The sequence below is a fragment of the Pipistrellus hanaki genome, assembly GCF_964339955.1.
Source record: "Pipistrellus hanaki genome assembly, chromosome: 4".
Lineage (NCBI taxonomy): Eukaryota > Metazoa > Chordata > Mammalia > Chiroptera > Vespertilionidae > Pipistrellus > Pipistrellus hanaki.
The window spans coordinates 10,123,359-10,145,275 of NC_140506.1; the positions used below are offsets into that span (position 1 = coordinate 10,123,359).

General features: G+C 41.4%; 1 protein-coding gene across 4 annotated transcripts in view; it reads right to left on the bottom strand.

The window, feature by feature from the left end:
• Positions 1–21,917, bottom strand: part of SEMA5A (semaphorin 5A) — a 371,086-nt gene that overhangs the window by 81,288 nt on the left and 267,881 nt on the right. For all 4 annotated transcript variants that reach the window (XR_014794856.1, XM_084881922.1, XM_084881921.1 and 1 more), the window contains 3 exons: positions 14,906–15,191; positions 11,911–12,046; positions 7,177–7,381 (listed from right to left, as the gene is read on the bottom strand). Coding sequence is in view for 3 of the 4 variants with exons in the window: in XM_084881922.1 (XP_084738048.1) it covers positions 7,177–7,381; positions 11,911–12,046; positions 14,906–15,191 (627 nt within the window). In the remaining variant the exon portion in view is untranslated. The remainder of the gene's footprint in view (positions 1–7,176; positions 7,382–11,910; positions 12,047–14,905; positions 15,192–21,917) is intronic.

Consider the following 21,917-nt stretch of genomic DNA (forward strand, 5'->3'; position numbering starts at 1 on the left):
CTGCTGGACTTCATTGATGACTGAAATAGCCTTGGCCACAGACTGACTAGACTATAATTACAATGTAATGACATGTCACTACAATGTCTATTTATTTTTATAATTGGCAAATCTTGCAGCAAAATCACACTTGATGCTGTAAAAAGAAGTTTTACCCAATTTTTTTCCTGTTTCTACCCTTGTGCTACCCTCCAATTCATTCTCCAGGAATAATGGATAATAATCTTTAAAAACATTTGCTGTGTTATGTTACTTACATGATTTACAAACTTTTCAGTTTTCTTATTTTACTTGGTTAAAATCTGTGTTCCTCCACATGGACTATAGAGTATATATCATCTGCCCCAGCCATGCTCTGTAGCCATGCCACTCTGCAGCTTGAGTCAATTATCCCTTACTGTGATTGCCTAGAAAGTGGGGATGAGAGATGAGGGGGGCAAGGATTGAGCTAATGCATATTTCAGGGTACAATCTCAGGGTTATATGAGTGAGGAGGAAAGTGAGGAGGAAAGATGGGAAGTGATGCCATGGGAGGTGTTACCAAGGGGCCACTCCTTTATGCTGAGACCAAACGAACATTTGCTTGGTTACCTAAAAGCTGCCTTGAACAGCCCATTGAGAGAAAAAGGGAAAGCAAACATATTAGTCAGTGTCTTTCCATACTCTGCCTCTCATTGGTTGAAGACCACCTCACAGGGAATGCATCCCCCTGTATTTCTGGTTGCATCTCCCAGGCCCTTTAGCATCTGCTTGAGAAGCCAGATCCACACCAGTGGGATGCTTCCTTACCCAAGTCTAGAGTGGCATAAGGGGACTGGCCACCAGCTAGTTAACATCAGTTGGAATAACCTCGCAGTCCTGCTGAGGAATCTATCAGCCATGGTGGCAGATGAGACAGAGCAAATGGCTGAGGGTCCAGGATAACATAAGGTCAATAAAGTCTGAGGAGATGCTTAAGCCATGTTCAATTCAGAGATCTTCTCCATAATTCTGAACCTACTGTGCTTCTCCAACTCTCCCAGCCCCTACCTACCATCATGTTCTATAGACACCTTAATGTTCCTTTTTTAAAAAATATATTTTTATTGATTTTAGAGAGGAAAGGAAAGGGAGAGATAGAAACATCAATGATGAAAGAAAATCATTGATTGGCTGCCTCTGCATGCCCTTTACTGAGGATCGAGCCTGCAACCCAGGCATGTGCCCTTGACCAGAATCAAACTTGGGACCCTTCAGTACATGGGCCAACACTCAATCCACTGAGCCAAACCTGCTAGGGCACCTTAATGTTTCTTTATCTGAAATGAAACTGATTTATCAGCTCCCCACCCATCCTTTTTCCATGACTTTTTTTTTTTTTTTCCTCAGATTGGTTCTGATTTTCTTCTTCGGCTAGAAATAAAATGTTCCTGTTTTTTCAAATTTGAATCATAACTGCTTTTTAAAAAAAATATATTTTATTGATTTTGTACAGAGAGGAAGGGAGAGAGATAGAGAGTTTAGAAACATCGATGAGAGAGAGTCATCGATCAGCTGCCTCTTGCACACCCCCTACTGGGGATATGCCCGCAATCAAGGTACATGCCCTTGACCAGAATCAAACCCGGGACCTTTCAGTCCCCAAGCCCACGCTCTATCCATTAAGCCAAACCAGTTTTGGCATAACTGCTTTTTCCTAAATTTCCCACATGCCTTTATTTTTTGTAGGGAAAGATTAGTCTTTCCTATAGACATTCTTTTCCTCCAATTCACATACATATATTGCTTTACATGAAATCTGGTAATGAGTACTCTACTTCCCCTGCCCTTTCTTTCTCAAAGCTTCTCCCTTTGTTTAGCTGAATCGAGCCAGTGATAAATCCTGTTTTGTGTTTGTAAAAGAGATCCCTGGACTTCTACTGCCTGAGGTTTTCATAGTGAGGAATATCTGCCTGTTCTCTTTATTCCTTGTTGAGTATAACACTCTTAATTCACATTATTTTTCTCATTATATTTTAGACTATGTTTCACAGATTTATGCAGCTGGATAGTATTCAAGGACCATCTAACATTTTTCCATTTGATGGTATTTTTTTCTTCTGAATGCCTAAATAATGCCTTGCCTCCTGAATAATTCTCTTTAGCCTTAGAATTTAAAAACTTAACCTGGGTACATCTAGTGCTCATTTATTCTGAATCAATATTGTTCAAACGTGGTGTGCTTTAAATCTGCAGGCTCACTTCCTTCCTTTATTTCAGGGAAATCGTTCCTGAAACCTTTGCCTGTTCCTGCCCAGACCACCAATATCTATTACAGATAATATATGACCATTTATTTAACTTGATATATTTAAATCATTCTGCATTTAATCATTGCTGAATCTTAAAGCATTTGCTTTTAAATCATGTCAAAGCTCTTTTGCCAACTCATTAGCAATTCACACTTGCAACAACTGAAATAAAGAGTAAACATGTCTGTTAAGCTCACACCCAATAACAGATCTGGTATCTGCATCCCAATGATGTCAGCATCTAACCACATCTAACCACAGAGAGCAGCAAAGTGCATCCGGTAGAGAGAGATTCTAGGTCAAGAATAGCATTATTTCATCCAGAACAGCACTACCTGGATACGGTCCAGAAATGCCCAGTGTGAGGTTCACCTAGGAGCCTCTTAGAACCAGCAACTCTGCACAGAACCAGAATCTCCTTGGGGTTCGGCTCGGAGCCAGTATTTCTACATGCCCTCCATTCTCATTCTCAAGTTGAACAAACACTGGTTTAAAAGAGCACTCCAGAAATAATAAGGGTTTGGATTAAGGGGATAAATATTGATACAATAGTTATAGAAAAATAAAGTAAGTGGTTAGCCCAGGGGAAAGAAGGCTCAGATCTACCTGATGCGGTGCCTGAATAAGAGTGAGAGAATATTGGGAAAGCATCAAGATGGTGCAAAAAAGATACACGTTTAATTATAGACACACTGGAATCGAGGCAAAATGAAAATACAAGTAATATATTTCATCCTAGGAGTAGCCCTTAAGCCTAGTGCTATTTCTAGGGAGGCAACACAGAATTAGCACAAGCTTAGCAATGGGCAGAGCCAGAGCAACAGGACCATGGGAGAGGCAGACAGAGAGCCAGCAAAGGAATAGCACAGAGCAGTGCTCTGCAAAGCAAGCAACGAGATGCCCAGACATATGCATAGTCAACACCACTGAGATTTTGTCTTTGTGGAGAGGAACCGAGCAGCCTTTTGGATATGAGTCAGTCACTTAGAGAACTCCAGTCATAAATATTCTAAAGGAGTTAGCAATTGCCATTTTGCCTCTGGATCTGAGAAGACCTTCAAAGAAATAACATAAAAATATCAGCATGGATAATGGCCCAGACAATGCGCTTAGCCCTGGCTGGATGTCCCACATGAGAGAGATGGAAGCAGCAAGATAACAGACCCAGAACGTGCCTGGGAAAGGCTGTGAGACCCGGTGGGGTGGAGGCCAGCAGGGAAACCTGTTGGAGCTGCAGGAAACACCAGGAACAGCATTACTAGCAGAGGTCTACTTCATGTTGACATTTAGATAATTACAATAACTCAACGTTTAGATGGCCATGGATAGGTTTTCTCCAATTTGTATTTATTCATGTAAAATCAAGATGGGAGAAAATAAACGTATAGCCAAGCCTGGGTTCCCAAACCTAGATAATAAACTGATTTTATTATCAAGTTAAGGAGTACTCCAGCTCAACATTCACTGCTGTAAATGTCATGCTCATGGTTTATCAGCTGAGCATTTGTCAATTCCTGGATAAGGTCCACCATGTGCAATTGGGCTTTAAGGACTCCCAGCCATGTGAGCTCAAGATCAGCTTAAATATCAAAGAAAATGATTATACAGTCATCCTCAAAGTCCAGGATAGGTTCTTGGAAACTGGGACTTTAAATGAAACAATATAAAGAAACCCTAGGGTAACGGATATAAATAAGAATAAGTTCCTATGGCATATTTCTGGTCACAACAACTTCTAAACAAAGACTCAAACATCGACATAAATGTGAGCTATATATACATTTCAAATAGATTAATAAAAACAAGCAAGATATTTCTTTTCTAATTTTCTGATTGTAGTTCAGGGACATCTGTGGCTGAAGCTTCTCCTGGTAGCTAGGGTGCAGGAGAGACCCACCCTGGACAGGACATCCTCCCATCACGGGGCCGCTCATATACATCCAAGCTCAGTGAGACTGGGAGCGCTGAGAAAAGCCAGTTCGCTTCATGCCTACACCTTTAGGATGTGGCACCATTGCATCTGGAGAAAACCCATGCACACTTGGGGAGAAGCGATTTTTTTTTGTCTTATTAACATTATAATGAAATATAAAGTTGAACCAAAGGACATTATTCCAGGATGTGCTATACCTGGTGTGCCTTGACTTAAGGTTAATTTCAATAGATTTAAACATCAGCCTTTTGAATTTTAAAAATCAGAATCTCTCATCTTTGTGATCCCTACTGCTGTGAGGAGTTGTGCAGCTCTTAACAGATTTAGTTAAAACAGATGGAAATTTTCAGATATTCTTTTAAATAGCCCATATTTATATATCCATACTTTGGAAATAAAAAAGAAATGAATATGCTGAATCATTAAAATTATATCTTTTAAAACTAAATTTTATTATGAATTAAAACTTGCTAAAGAAGAAATCTCCTTCTAAATGTAGTAATCAGTGCCATCAAGGATAAATGAGAAGATCCAGACCTTGGATGAGACATGACATTTGAAATTCATAGAGGTCCTAAAGGTAGAATTACCAACCTAGAGTAAACAAACTTAAGAGTATTCTGTGTATCTGGTCACCAGGAGATGTCTTTGTGTGTCAGCCCTGTGGTTTGGAGTAGGACTCTCTTTAGGATCCAGGAATCCATGGTTGTTCCCCTGCTGGGCTTCACCCACTGCAAACTCCTCTTCCCCTTGAGTTTAACAAATACCATGACAAGTGAGTCATGGAAACTGCAGAAATATTCAATGTGTGGAATCTTCCCACATATCCCAACCTATTATAACTTGAGTCAGCAACATCTTCATGTATATACCATGATTCAATTTGTAAATAGGCAGTAGAATAAAACAGCCAAGAATAAGGTTTATAGAACAGAAAACGTAAACTCTCATATTTGCTGAATGGCATATGGTGTATGGTTACAGAATCACAACTGCAAACCTGGAGACAGGATTGGACAGCCTGGAATAGCTGGACCTACAGCAGCCTGAACTAATTCCCTGGCTATAGTGTGGCAGGGAGAGATCATTCCAAACAGACTTGGGCAAGCAAGTTTCTTGAAGGCTGTGCTGTTCAAAAAGCCATGGGTGTTGACTATAATTTCATATCAGATCAATAATTTATCTAAGTTGATCTATTTAGATTTGATTTAAAGTCTTTTCAAACATACTGTATGTATTTCATTCCTGTGAGCGTGTTTAAATAGTGTGGTAGAGTGAGTTGCTCATTGCCATGGGCTAAATTTGTATGTCTTCCCCAAATTCACGTTGAATCCCTAGTCTTCAAAGCAAAGCTATTTGGAAGTAGGTTAGGAGGGTGGAGCCCTCATTAATAGAATTAGTGCCCTTATAAGAAAAGATAAGAGAGAGATTATCTCTGTCTCTACCATGTGAGGGCACAGCAAGAAGATGGCCTTCTATAAACCAGGAAGAGGGATCTTACCAGGAAGATCTTGAACTTCCAGCCTTCAGAACTGTGAGAAACACATTTCAATTGTTTAAGCCACCCAGTCTATGGTATTTTGCTTTGGCAGATTGAACTGAAAGATGGTCACAATTAAAGTAGAAGGAGAGTGTCGCGGGAAATCACTGGAAGCTCACAGCAGAAGCAAACATCACCTTTTTATGGCCTTGGTTGTGAAAAAGGTCATAATTCTCAGGTGGAGGCCTCAGGCTGCCCTGCACTGACTTGCCCAGGGCTGCTCAGAACCAGCCCATCTCCGGTTTGCCACCTCCCATCCAGGTATTGATGAAGAACTCAACAGCCTCCTGGAGTTCCAAACTCTTCTCTGTGGCATCAGTGAGAACAGTTGTAAAGAAAAACTAGGAAAGCTTTTTGAAATGTCCAGCTCATTAATTCTACAATCTAGCATGTGCCAAGCATCTGGAGAGCAAATAAGGATGAAAATGGCAGAAAAAGAGGTATGGTTCCTATCACACTCTACTGAACAAGGCAGACACTGTCATGGGGTGGTAACCCTATATTTTCTCTTAAAACAACAAAGTCTTAAAATCTCAGGCTACCAGATCAATCCTCTATCAACCTTCACTGAACAGCTTCTGGAAGCCTCAGTCAGAACAGCTGTTTCCATCTAACTTCCTCCATGCTCCTTCCCTTTCCTCCTCAGCACTCCTCCCTCCCCCAGAATGACCTGAGGCACCAGTGGCCTCCTCTAGTGATCTCCTGGCCACATCCCTGCCCACAGCTGACCACTCCTGCATCTGGCCACCTGCAAGGCCAGCTCCTCCTCCTCAGTCAGCTCTCAGTTTAAATGTCACCTCCTGGGAAAAGCCAACCCCCGATGGCTACTGCAGGAGCCTCCCTAGCTCTCTCTACCACATCGCTGTATCCACACCCACTGCCTAAATTTGTCATCCCCTCTTTCACATTTTCCTTAGTAGTGGGCTTCTTATTGGCTGTCCCCATGAGGATGGAAGCTTCTAGGATAATATTTCACTCAGTAATGTCCTCTAAAAAATTCCATCATCTTGCCCTAGCCAGTTTGGCTCAATGAATAGAGCATTGGCCTGGGGACTGAAGGGTCCCAGGTTCCATTCCAGTCAAGGGCATGTACCTTGGTTGAGGGCACATCCCCAGTGGGGGGTGTGCAGGAGGCACTGATTGATGCTTTTATCTCATCGATGTTTCGGACTCTCTATCCCTCTCCCTTCCTCTTTGTAAAAAAGCAATAAAAATATATTTTTAAAAATTCCATCATCTCAAGTTGTCCCAATTACACTGGCCCCAAGAAGGCTTCTTTTAAGCAAAAGAAAAATAGTTAAGAAATCAGACACTATTTCTCCTATAACAATGATGACTAATGTAGTAAAAAGGAAAGAAAGAGAGAGAGATAAATTAAGATTTCTCAGTGGACACACAGAGGGTGAAGGAGGAGGATAAGGGAGAGCACTTACCTGTGGCCAAGTAGATGGTGTGGATGAGGGCATCCCTGCCCTGGACCAGGTCGACGGCGATGTGGGAGAAGCGGCTGTTGTCCTCCATGAAGGCCGGCACTGAAGTCACGGGCTGCACCACCTCCTGCATCAGGATGAACTTCTGAGCATCCTGCAGGTTCCTTTCTGTCAGGCTCACGTACATTCCCTGGTCCACCGTGCCACACTGCAAGGGACGACAGGCCATTGCTGGAGCCAGCCACCTGGAACCCAGGGACCCTGGCCACCCGGCTGAAGACTGACTCAGACACTGAATAACTGAACTGTGCAAACATGCCTGCGTTTCCACTGTCCCCGAAATCCCCACCCTAGTGTCTCTCTCATTTTAGATTTGAATTTATATTTGAGGAGTCTCTCCACTTCATCATAAATGGATGAAAAGAAGTTGAAAAGAATAAACGAAGTGGAAGTCATTGCTAACTTTAATTTGAGCAGTGTATGCAGAACTCCATGTTGCCGACTGAGTCACATGGGAGCTGTCTGACTAAATGCACGCTCTTATATCTGCCTGACAATCAGGTACCCAAATTGAAAATGCAGCAATCAAATATAGCACACAGATTTATTAGTTTTCTTATTGGAGCAGTGGGTCCATAAGCAAGATATGGATTCCACAGAGATAGAATTAGGCCATTTTAATATCTTTCTCCTGGGCAACAAGAACACTGTGCTGGCTTCATTGCTTTCACTCAAAAATGTCCAGAGCTTTTTGAAACAAAAAAAATTGTTTGGAGTCTAGTAAGATGAGAAATAACATGGTAAATTTACAAAAGGCAGGAAATAAAAGGGATTTTCTTTAAAGGGGAAAGAGGGAGGGTGGTGGGGAGAGAGAAAAATGAGAAAGAAGGAGGAAGTGAGGACAGAGGTTTTCAGATGGAGAAAATATAATAATGAATATAGAATATATGGGTGTGTTGGGGGCGGAGGAAGGAGTGGCCTAGAAATTGCTGAAAATTAAATTCAGCGCTGGGTTTTGCAGAGGCTGACAGGTATTACGTAGGATATTCTTTAGCAAGGATGAGATGAGAAAGGAATAGAAAAGAAAGCAAATCTTTCCTGGAACATAGCACAGAATTAGAAAATTACCACCGACCTTTCTCATGCCTTTCATAAACTTCAAATCCTAGTTCCAATAAAGGCTGATCCTTGCCAGAACTTCATATAAGATGGTTTGATAAAAATAAACTTCCCCGTCCATACCATCTGAAACTACCCTTTATAACGTGCCATTTCTAATACCTGGTTTATTAACAGGTAAGATGGAAATGGCTTTTAAAAAAACAGATATTTATGTCGCTCTTGATAAAAATGTCCTACATGCCATAAAGCAATAGACTGATTGCAGAATTAGAGAATCTTGGAATGACACAGATTTTGAGTCCAGCCCAACACTTCACTTAAAGGCACATCCTTACAGGCGCACCTCACCTGCCAGGCAACAGGACCACATGCGATCAGTGGAAGGGCTCAGCTTGGCCATCCCTCCGGAGCCATGTGGTCTCAGGTGATACATTGCTTCCCAGCCTCTGCATCTGCCTATAAAGTTGCTAGGAAAACACTGTGCTAACTTTACAGGTTCTGTGAGACCGACTGAGATAACCAGTGGAAAGCATTAGTAAATTAACTGGAAGTGCTTGTAAATGCCAAGGCAGGAGACGGTCTGCCTGGCACAGTAACTGGTCAATGCATTTGTCTTGTAGCAGAACAGCAGTTCTACGGTCTGTTGAGCTGTACTAGCCAGAGGGAAATGAATGAATAAATAAAGGAAGGAAGGAATCAATGGGTGAATAGGCTAGCAGCTGCTTTTCAGCCAGGGGGACTGTTTTAGGAGATTTCACATAAACATCCCATGTAGTTTTAACACTTGAAGGACAGGGTCATTACCTGTTAATTAATGTGCTGCAAAATGAAAGACAGCTCTACCTGATGTGGCCAGAAGCCTATCCAGAGGAGTTCTAGTCCTGAGAGTGACTTCATGCTTGGTGTTAATCTTCCTTAAATCAATGGCGGTACTTAAGGTACAGGTCGTTGTTAGCTACCTGCCTGTTGGGTGAGGTTTTGCACGCAGGTTTTGTTTTGTGTGTACAGTGTTTTCTAAAGGTTGGTATCATAAAAATCTGGACCATGAACTTGAGGAGCTCTCACTGCTCATGAGGAATCAGGAGATCTGAGAGACCTGAAGGGGTCTGGGCTGGCACTGTGTAGCAGGATCACCAACCACCCCTTGTTGTTATTCCTGGACCCCGTATCTTACTTAAGTCATCGCCTTGTGATATTGTGATAGCTAATAAGAATAATACATTTGGGCCCTAACTGGTTTGGCTCAGTGGATAGAGGGTCGGCCTGCGGACTGAAAGGTCCCAGGTTTGATTCCAGTCAAGGACATGTACCTTGGTTGGGGGCACATCCCCAGTAGGGGGTGTGCAGGAGGCAGCTGATCAATGTTTCTCTCTCATCAATGTTTCTAATTCTCTATCCCTCTCCCTTCCTCTATGTAAAAAACCAATAAAATATATTTGAGGGGAAAAAAAAATAATGCATTTGTTCTTCACCCTGTGATTAGAGAGTTGAAACTTTCAGTCTTCATCTGCAGGTGTCCTATCCATTTCGGCTCCATCATTTCTGATAGTTGCTAATCAAAACTTCCCAGAAAAGTCCAGCCTATACACCACAGCCAGGTACCACTGGCTCTGGATGATGTTCTTTGCATGGAGGTGGGTCTGGATGACTGGGGACTGCAGCCTCACACAGGGCAGGGTTTTGCAGCACCACCTACAGTGTTTTCTGGTGCAATTGATAAATAAATATCTGTTGCTTCTTTATCCTTTTCCATTGAAAGATTTCTGAATCAAATCTTGAAGGATTATGCACTGTTCTCCTAACCCATACTTCTTCCTGAATTTGGAACATGTCTCTGCTTCTCTAATTAATAGCTACTTCTAGTATGTAAGCACCGCATAAAATTCCAAATGTTGGTAGGCAAACAAGAATAAAAACATAAATAAAAAAGCTAACCATTTCTCACTGTTGGTTATTGCAAACATAAAGCCCTTTAGACTTGACTAGTAGAGGGAGCCTTAGTTCAAAACCTATTCCACTTTATGCCGGCATAGAGAGTCCCAGAAATGTCAGAAAGAAAGCCTGAGTTAGCATGGCTTCAAACAAGGTAAACCAAAAGAAAACACTTGGAACATATCTGTTCTAGGAGCTATTCGAAGAACCACCATAATCTGTTAACTTTACTTTCCCACAAATCTTAAATTCCACCCAAAGAACAACTCAGCTGAGCGAGCTCCTGCCTGAAGTGAAAGCCACCTGTCCACAGTTTCATTGATTAAATTGCAGATTGGACCTACTTCCATCTCATCAATGTAAGCCCTTCAGTGTGGCACTGGCTTTATAAAACCGCATGCCGTGGTCTCATGCAGGGAGCAGACTTTCCGTGGGCTACCAATATATCCACATAAAGGAGCTAAAAGTTACCCCCTTCCTGGAGGCGGTAAGGCTTCCCAGAGTTTATTAAGTTCTTTCTTTTGCAATACTAGCATCAGAAATTAAAAGTACATTCTACATGTAGTGAGCATCTTTGTTAAACATTTTAACCTTCAGGATTTTTCAATGGTCTCTTCTAAAGAGAATTGTTTGTTTCACCTCTGGATTTTAACAAGGATCTTCTTAAACAGTTACATTTCATCTGGACATGGGTGTGATTTACATACAGAGACTCAGCCAAGAAGCCAAGAGTCAGTGTTGAGTTAGTAATTATATAAACCATGTATGTCATCAGGAAAGTGACTACTGCAGGTTTGGTTCCCCTTGTTAGCTCATATGACCCAAAATAGAACTTTTTCTGTCCAGCATTGAACTTTCTCATTAGCAAGCCTAGGATAAATAATGTAAATCTGATCCCTCAGTTTCCTGATGTGTAAAGTGTGGATATAGATACCCACCTTACAGAGTTGCTCAGAGGAGAAAATAAGACAAAGCTTATAAAGCATTTGCAACATGTGACACCGAGAAGGCACCCAATAAATGGTTCCTAAGAGTCATCTTCATCATGTAAATTATGCAGTAAGCACTGCACATAAATTGATATTATAAAAATTTACTATTAAAATAGGTATCCCCGGATAGTTGTATCACTCTTTCCTTATTTTATTAATGAAAGTATGATATGGAACTTGCAAAGTAAATGTACAAGTAAAGCAAAAAAAAAAAAAATGGTGAAGAGGATATATAACCACCCTTTCTCTGCAGCTGCCCCATACCATCCCATTTACCAAAAAGGCAATCTCACCACATTCAGCAATTAGAACTCCATTTCTGTGTGTGCATATCCAGTGGAGCCCATTCACAGGGGCATCACTCATTAGGGGATCAGAGCTTCGGGGCCGAGTCCACCATCATTAGCACTAATTGGGGCTTGGTCTCCCAACTGCTGCATTATGATGCCCTTTTCCAGTCCAGCCTGAGTCATCACAGCCCACAAAAGCCCCTTTTTGGTCCAGGCTCCTCATATTGACAAAAGGCTCAGTCCATTCACATGAGCCAAACCCAGTGTCCAAGAGGAGCCAGGGGAGCTCCCAGATGCCTGTATCCATCAGGGGTTGAAATCATCCCAGCCATCTGTACAAGGTTTGGGTTTGCTTTTAAGGGTGAGGACTGATTGAGTACCCCATTGCCCCCTGAAATTACCTGGAAGTTGGGGTTGGGGTTGGGATATGGCAGCCAGGCGGAGCGGGAGTTCTCCTGGTACTTGAAGGGCCCGTTGAAGGCCTGCGAGATGGCGCTCAGGTTGAAGACGCACACGGCTGATGCAGCAATGCTGTTCCTGGGACAGAGGAAGAGCAAGAAGAGGAAGGTCAGAAAGCCCTGCAGAAACCACTGTCTTCCCGAAGATGCTAGGTCACCGCCCAGGGGAAGCACCTTCTAGAGAATCTCAAGGTCCCAGCCTCTTATTAACCCCAACCCCCAACCCCAGATGAAGAGGGGCCCATGAACGGTGCACCTGTGATTTCTCTGTGGAAGAACGAACACTTCAGCACATAAACAGGGCTATTTAGCAGTTATGGCACTTGTAATCCTGCCAGCGGGATTAATTCACTCAGCCACAACCAAGTGACAAGGATTTTGAAGAGCTCTATGTTATGCCTTTTAAATTCGGGAGGAAAAAGACTATATTCTCCGCCAGTGGAGGTGCCTCCCAGTATCTAGACTGGCCCCTGCCCCCTGCCCCCTGGTCATCTGGCAACTTTAGCGGGCAGTGGGCCAAGCTGTTGCTTCCTTTTTAACCCCCAGACACTTGTGTTTATTCGTACGCCTTGCAAAAAAGAATCAACTGAAAGCATTTTGCAGAAAGTTCCTGACAGACACCCTTCATGTATTTATTAATAATTTAAAAAGGGCGAGAGAGAAACATTTGAGAATGCACTGACATTTTGAAGCCCTAACTTAGACTCCAAGCTCTGCAGAGAAGTATACCTGCTGGCTCTCAGAAATTCATGACCTTCTACTAGTGAGGTAACAGCAAAATAGTTTTTGGCTAAATAAATCTGCATTTGGGCTCAGCTTTGGTTTTAAATTTTCTTGTTAAGAGTCTTAGCCAATATAAGTCGATATATCAATTATTTTTTTTCTGAATCAAAGGAAATTTCAGAGGAACTCCAAAACAGAAATATCTGCCTTCCTCCCACTTGGTCTGTTTGACATACACAGACTAGTTACCAGACACAATTTGAGAGCCTTTACCAATTCCAAGACTTAATTGTCTTAAAGTAAGAGACAGTCACTGATAAAAAAAAAAACAAAAAACTGGGCACAGTTAGGCTGATAGACCTGCACAAAGGCATCCAGCTACTGAATGAGGATACGATCATGGCTGAGACATAAGATAGAGGACAAATGGGATACACTGTGGGATTATAGATGATATATTGAAAAGTTGTTCCCAAGACCCAGTGAGAATTAATATGCAATAGAGAAAGGAAAGATCTAGAAATTCTGCCTCTGCCAATATAAAAGTTATATATTAGCTGGTTTCCATCATGATGTGTATTTACAACACAAAACAAACAATAGTCTGAAACTTATTTTTGTGAGTACCAAATTGACCACTTACCATCTTGGAATGGCCTAGGCACAGAACATATCTAACTTTTTAAATTGTTGACTTGAGCCCAGAGCAAGGGGAATGAACAGCTAACAAAGCCAAGTTCCCAGTGTGTATAAAACTGATGTCAACCGAACAGCTGAACATTCATCTTGTGTACCCTACACTATTTCTTTAAAAAAGGTTTTGGAAAGCAAATCAACTTCAGAAAACTATAAATTGATTTTTTAAAAGAAACTTATCAGAGGAGGAAAATAACCTCTGGGGTTGAAAGCCAGATTTACAATAAAGATTGTCACGGTGGGGTGGTGTTGAGTAGGGAGCCATCCATTGTAGTCTTATTTTTCTCACTTCATGTCAGAATGAAGTCACTTCATGGATTCAATGCTTTTATCAAATAGATGCTAACACTTCAGCTCAGCAGTGGAAAGATCAGAAGAGAAATATCAGCGGAAAAGTAAGATGCAGATTCATGGGCAGACTAGATAAAAAAGTATGAAGTCTTAGAGGCCCAAGAGATGTCATAGGGGGTGGACTATCCCAGATCACTGAGAACTGACAAGATTTCTGGGATACAGGGCTCTCTCCAATTCCAAAATCAGGACAATTCCAGGAACCCAGGTGGCTGCTCATATCACCTCATTTATCAGCACTTTCAACACATCCTGATTCAGAACGTTTATGTTGGATATAAATATTGGGCTATTGTACAAACTGTTGGGTTAACAGTTTAAAATTTCAAAGGTGATCCAAATAGAACCCAAGCTGTGGGATCCTCCTGCTCACGCCAACAGTGAGAAGGGTGGAGGCCAGTGGCAGTGTGATCTGTGATTCCTGGGCTTGGGTGTGATCTTGTTGAGTCTTATCACAGCACCTCAGCTGAGAATGGGTTTGTGCTCCAGTCCACCAGAATAGAGCGAATTGAAAGATCAGAAATGTCATGCACTTCATCTAGTTCAAACAGTGCCAGTTCTGAAGCTAAGAGTGTCTTCCCCACAAAAGAAAAAGAAATGCTATCTGTTTCAAAAGTATTTTAAAAGCATAACCATCATTTTAGAAATGCCTAGGACAGCCATCTTATAGAACAGTAGTTTTAGATCAACTCTGGGAAAAGTAAGAATGTGCATTTCCTATATGAGCAGCGGTTTAGTCAAGAGTTACATTATCTCAACGATCAGACTTGCCAGATAACAGTGCTTTCATTATGACAAATACGTAACAAGCTGATAGAAAAACATACACACACATCTAATACATACCAGCACTTCAGAGAGTACTAAGAACACACTGGCAAGTCGGGAAGGACACATTTATAGCAGAACAATAGGATGGTACTATTCCAATAAGGATAGAGCAAAACCTTTGGATTAGCTGTATTTCCCTAATACCTGTCTCAGAAGTCACAGATCTTAGCACAACATTTAATCCATAAAAAAAAAAAAAAAAGTTTGGCTGTTATCCCAGTAAAAAATGATTTCTTTTTAAAGCACGTTGCATGTTTCAACCACACAGATCAAAGAACAATAGCCTCATTCAGAATGAGTAGGAGAGCAGGGAAAGCAATCATTTCCAGTTACGTACACATTGGTGGTGAAGATGCCGTAGATCAAATCAAGCTCGGGCAGGAAGAAGGTGCCCTGCAGCTCGTTGTAGTAGAAGGGCACCTCCCCGGGGCGGGAGCAGTTGAGGCGGGCCTTCATGAAGGTGGTCCAGGTGTCCTCCAGCAGGAACCGCCCCCCCACGTCGTTCTTGCAGACCCGGGCGGCTCTGGAGAACACGGTCTTCCCACAGTCATGCTCCACAGCGTTTTCTCGGAAAAAGAAGTAGGTGAAATTCCCGATGGCATAAGATGACACGAAGTTTGGTTCTGGAAAAAACAGGAAAAAGAGAAAAGTCTCAACATCGAAATGCTATTTCTTTAGGTCTTGCCTGCTCATTAGTTCTTCCCAGGAGGCTTGGTTTTGCGTAGACATCTTATAGAATGAATGAGAAGGGGGCTTACTGATCTGTGCTACTGGCAGGAACTCTATACACAGATTCTGCATGATAAGAAATGTCTGTTAATAATTCCACAGGTGAGCTTCCTGAATTAATGCAGGGTCAACGGACCATGACAGTAATACAGTAAAAACTGGGCAGTATCCTTTAAAGAAATAACCTACCTAATCCTGTATTTGTAGATAATACAAAGAATATAATCTTCAGAAAGAGGAAATAAGGTTAAAAAGATGAAATGCAATTCAGAATACAGGGTGAAGCAAAAGGTTTACAGTTGTGAATACACAAAACACAGAGTTTATTCTTATATTATTATTTTATTATTTTCCATACAAACAACTGTAAACCAAATTTTGCCCCAAATTTTATAAAGATGTCTAATGTCATGTTTGTATAATAAGATAACAACATTCTTGATTTTTACTAATATACACAGGCATAATTTGTATGCTTTTAATAAAAATTTTAAAAATGTTTTTCACTTTTAAAAACCGAAGCAAAAACTAAGACTGTAAGGTTATGTCCTGAATTAGCTTTAACAATTCCCAGCACTATGGTAACCACACAACTTTGGGGATTAACCCTTTTTTTCTTTTTCTGAGTTGCTGGCGCATCCATTTAGAGAAATGCAGAGCACTGAGAAAGAGTCACTGGCCGCACCTTTTTGGTCTCATAATTAGCTTAAAAATAGGGATTTTGAAATGACAGAAGTATGACAAAACCTTTAGGAAGTATATAGAGTACCCACTAAATTTTACATGCAACATTGAAAGTGCTTCTTTATAGCTCTGTGTTTAAGCCTATCAATAATGCAGATGATACCCTTTCAAACACAGAAATGCCCTAATAACCATCTTTAAAACCTCTAATAAACAGGTTTGATTCTTATTATTTTCCCTTTTGCTAAGAATTTTTCATTCAGTCATCAAGTGTTTGGATTTTATGATGCAATTAGAATAATCTATATATACATAAAAGCCTAATATTCAAATTGTCCCCTTAGGGGGTAGACCCAGAAAACAGGGGTTTAATCGCTTGCTATGCACTGACCACCAGGGAGCAGCAAAGAGTGAAGGAAGGCCCCTATCAGCAGCTGGCAGAGTGGGAAGGAACACCCCAACAGGCAGCTTGAAGGCCCCTGATTGCCAGCCAGGCCTAGAGACCCTACCTGTGTATGAATTTCGTGCACCAGGCCTCTAGTATAGCAATAATTTCTGGTGTTCAAAATTAATGGAAAGTTACACACAACTACTATCCACAAGAACACATTTCAGAGACAATTAGTTTTGGGGGACAATTCAATTGTATTTTGTTAGAGTGCACCAATAGATACATTATTGGCAGTACAACTACAAATATGTTTGGCTACAACATGACCCATTAATGTTAATGTTAATGTTAAAAGTAAGACACACAACAGGCTCACCTCAGATCTAAAAGGTAGGCACTGATTCAGAGGCTGGCGTGACGGAGCCACTGAGAACTCCACTATGATCTCCAGAAAGACTGTAGCTAGTTTTCAATCAAAGCATACATTCTCCGTCCTCACAAAGTGTTTAAGTTTAATTCAATTTTACATTCTTAAAATGTAGCAAATATTCTAAATTGTATATGTAATGTGCTTTTCTCTTCAGTCCATTATGTTTTTCTTAAGTTATTTAAGAATAGCAAGTAATATAAAGAGAATTCTATAAGAAATAATTTTAACTTATACACCACCAAAAATACTATTAGATAACTGTTGCTTTAAACCTGGACATTTAAAATATATATATTTACTGTTACAGCATGCCTTTATATCCTGAAGAGAAGCTCACAAACAGAAGGCTGCATACCTCTGACTGGTGTTTGTAGGCAAATAAAGCAAAATGTTGGGGAAAATTATGAAACCGTGTTCACTATGAATCTCCAAAAGAGAAGTACCTCTGAAGCAGATCCCCAAAGCCAAGATACAGAACAAGTACAAACTATATTTGCATCATAAAGGAAATAGGATAAGTTATTTCAGAAAAGGTCCTGCACTCACGCTCTTATAAGCAGGCTACAATTTGATCATTGCAGGAAACACAAACAAAAAGCCATCATCATCTTCAATAACAACAACAAACCTTACCTAAAAAAGAGAAAGCAAAAAAAGATGGTCCAAAACCAGATAGGTCTAGCTCAGGATGACAGTAACCAGCACATGTGGATGAGGCATGAGGCAGAGACCAGGAGCTATATCATACACTCTTCTCCCAACCACCATCTTCTGCTACGAACTTGGGGACAATTAGCATGAAAACTACATAGTAAATATCTCTGGTATGTAGGAAAGTGAAAAGCTACAAAAGATAAAGGAATTGGTCATGGTTTCTTCCATGGTTTCAATCTCAAGGTCAGGTCTAAGATTGAACAATATCTGTGGTGAGCTGCTGCAGCCCTGCCAGGCTCTTAGCTCAGAGCCCCCATTCATATGCTCATTAAACTCACAGAAATCATAGAGGAAAATGTTGGGCATTCTTTCCATTTCATAGATGAAGACACTAACGCCCAGAGGTTTAATAATCTGTCCGTCCAAGTTCATACAAATAGCAACGGGGGCAGGGCAAAGGTGATGTCCTGAATCCAGAGAGTTTCACCTCACCGCCTCTACACTTCTCTTTACCCTGTACTGAAAAACATAATGGGCTGCACAAGAACAATTCACGTGTTAACAATATTCAAGAAGAGGATTTGGAATGCTGAACAATGCTTTAGAAACCTAAGTGTGGAGCAGGCTGACCCAGGATTAAGAAGAGGAAGGTTTCACAACCAATTAGGCAGGACAATAAATGTCCAGAGGAAACATGACTCCACAGCTAGTAAAAACATGGGAACAACACAGAAAGAAGAAAAGGCAGGAAGAAGACGCCAACAATCCAAGCAAGGGCTTATAAATAAGAATCTCAATAGGAAGTAATCTCTCAAAGCCAGAGATGGCTTTCCACATGGCGCCCGCTGTAGCCTCAGGGAGCCCAGGGGTGACTGTCGGGGCGTCCATGTCGTGTTCCATGTCCACTCCACTATCACCATTTCAGTCAGGATTCTCATGTCAGAAGGATCCAGTCATGTGAAGCAGACTGGCCCACGGCTTCCTCTTTCCACAGAGAATCCCTCATCTCTCTCCAAACCACCCAGAACCAATTTTACAACAAGGTGACAAAGAATATTTTACATAGACATGCTCCAACACAATCTCCTACTGAGAAAACAAGGGGAGAGTGTGTTTGGTGTGCAGCGTATGCTGTGCTTTAGTTCACCGCACATCACAGGCCATCTTGGGGGCTGAACTGCATGTGGACACATACCCTGCTACCCTGCAGTGGTCCTTCTGGATGCTGGCGGCTCGCTGACTGAGTGACCTGCCACAAAGTCAGGCAGCTCCATGTCCTCCTGGAAAGCAGAATCTTTTGAAACTCAGCCCACATGCTGTTGCTTTTCCAAACACAGCAAAAAAGCAGGAATAATTGTTCAACAGGCAGCCAAGTGTCTCTTGTAGTTACAGATATAAATCTGGAGGTAGGGGACGTTTGTGTCTCATCAGGCAGGATAATAAGATGCACATTGTTCCTCTTGCATTATTCAAGCTCTGTCTCTGGTTAAAATGCAATTCACCACCAACCAGTATCTGTCACTCCTGAGTGAACTAAACAAGTCATACATCAGGCACCTACAAGGAATCAGAGCGGTCCTTTATTCATTATTTTATTATTAGAACTACAAAGGAATAGGAGGCGTGCTGCTAATTCAAAATAAAAACAAAAATGGGTATACGTCAGCTTTTTATAAATATATGCACAAGGCGGTTTAATCTCATGTTTGTAAAACATATTGAGTGACGGATTACACTATTCTGCTAAATATATCATGTTATCATACGAATTATGTTTCATGATACAAGAACTTTGATTTCACACCGTTACTTACATAAGGGTAACCAAACAGAAGTGAATACTGACAGAAGATCCACAATATAAGTGAAAGTGGGGAAAATCAAAGCATTGACAACATTATTGAGGAGATTTTAACCACATAAAACCACCTGGTGCTGAATATCCAAATGCAGGCTTTTATTCTCTATTCTTTCCATTCCAATGGCCACAGCATCAGCCTGGGGGTGCACCAGGTCCAATGGTTCATTGGCAGGACTGACCAGGTCACTGGTAGGCTCTTGATAGAGACCTATTTGTTTACGTTGATGAGAATGGATATTAAAGTCAAAAAGGGATTCCAGTTTCCCAACTCTACAGAAATCTTACTGGAATCAAAATCTATTGTAAATTATTTTGCAAACAAAGGCCATCTGGTGATATGCTTGTCAAAGGCAAGTTGGCCAATGCCTGGCATGCGACCTATTTGGGCTGTGGCTCTACCATCATGAAACCCTGGGCTGGACCACTGACATCCAGAATGCTCCTTCACACTGTATAATGATTCAGGGTATAGAAGATCTAACTTGCTATAGGGATTAAAGAGAGGACTAGTAAAATTCTAATGAATGGTGGCTATAATTATTTCATGGTTTACTCTTGATTCCCCTTTTAACAATTTTTATTTAGTAGAACTTCAGATAATAATAAACATGGATATACGAAGCTTAAAGGTGATCAGAAATTAAGGAACACACATACAGCCACACATGCGGAGTTTTTAAAATAACAAGCTATGCCACCAAAAGAAACAGAGTTAATGGAAACAATGTCTACATGTGACTCATAGTTAGCCAGCAACTTTCTGTTCTCTAATGTGTTGGTATCAATTACTATCAAATCATTCCATCTATATATTCCTAAAGTTCAGACCCTGGCCTATTGTGCACCTTGCATCCCTTGTCACAGCCACATGAAAATGTGCTGCAGAGGCTAACAAATTTCATCTAGGTATCTATGATTAGGGGATAATTACACTAAAATTAAATTACATGAAATACAATGAGGTAATGTGGTTTAAAAGCTATTAATGTATGTAAGTTCTTTCCCTAATATTTCTAGTACTGGATAGATAGAAAGACAAATCTGTGTGTGTGTGTGTGTGTGTGTTTGTGTGTGTGACTGTGTCTCTGTGAGCGACATAAAGACACAAAGCATAGAGGTGTATGAATATATGGCTCAATACTTCCACCTACTGGCTGTATGAACTTAGTCAAGTTATTTAACAGCATAAATTTTCAGTTTCCTCCTTTTTAGGATGGTGGTAACAAAGGCCAACATTCAGTGGCACTATGAGAATGAAAGGTTAGCACTGTAAGAATAAAAGGAACACATGCCAAGTGCCTGGCACTTGATTGCTATTCATCAAAATAGAGAATATATATTTATTTGAATATATAAAATAATTTATAAATAATACTGTACATATAAAAATTAATTATATATGTGTGTGTATATATATAAATTAATTATATATATATACATATATATATACACACATAAAAATAGACATTGGTAAACACATCACCAATATTTACTATACTAGAGGCGTGGTGCATGAATTCTTGCACAGGTGGGGTTGGCAGAGGCGGGGAGGGGAGTCTGGGAAGCTGGCCAGCAGCCCCACCCCTGATTGGGGGGGGTGCTGATTGGGCCTGCTGGCTAAGGAGAGGGGCCAAGGGCAGTTGGCCAGCTGACCCTGCCCCCGATCAGGTTGAGGATACCATTGGGGCCCTCAGGCCAGGTGGCCATCGCAGTGTGCATCATAGCAATCAGTCATTCCAGTCTTTCTTGTCACTTGGCTTTTAGATGCCAAATGAGGGTCAGTGTTCTATTCAGCAGATCTAGAACCAAACAAGTGAAGGGGCTGTACTATGGACAGAGACTTGATGTCAAACAGAATGTTCCCATGTCACCAGGAGCTCACTGACCACCTACTGTGTAGACTGTCCTAGGCACTGGGTATTCTATGATAAAGTGACAGACATGGCCAGTGCCCTCAAGGACAATGTGAGCAGACCAATAAAACACAGGCTAACAAGAAATTATGATGATGAGGAGGACAACAAGGGCCTAAAGGAGAAAGGTGAACTTGAGAATTAGAAAGGTGGGGATCAGGGAAAGGGCAGATATGAGATTGGGAAGGGGCCACCCCCCAAAGAACTGGAGAAAGAGCAACCTGAGAGAAGACCCAAAGGGATGGAACAAAGCCAGTGTCAGCACAAAGAAATCAATAGGATGAGAGTTAAGGGCCAGCCCAGCCACCTATAGTGAGGAGTTTGAATTTCCACTGCCACAGGAGAGATAAAGAAGAGCTTTAGAGAAAACTGCGTGATCCAAAAACCTGTGTGTGTGGTGGTGGTGATGCTGGTGGGCAGGTAAAGGGGGGAACAGGTCACCCCAAGCATGTCCTTAGTGGTCATTGACACAGCAAAGTGAGTCTTGAATCCCAAATCCTTCTCTCTCTAAGCCCCTGGCAGAAAGAAGGCTATTGCCAAAACACTGGCCAGAGGACCAGAAACATGGTTCCAGGAAACCTGATTCCTTCCCTTTTCAAGGGGAATAGCTCTGTTGAAATGAGTGATGTGATGGATTTGCTGATTCGAGTAGGAGTGACAGGACCACCCAGACTTGCTATCTCGCTA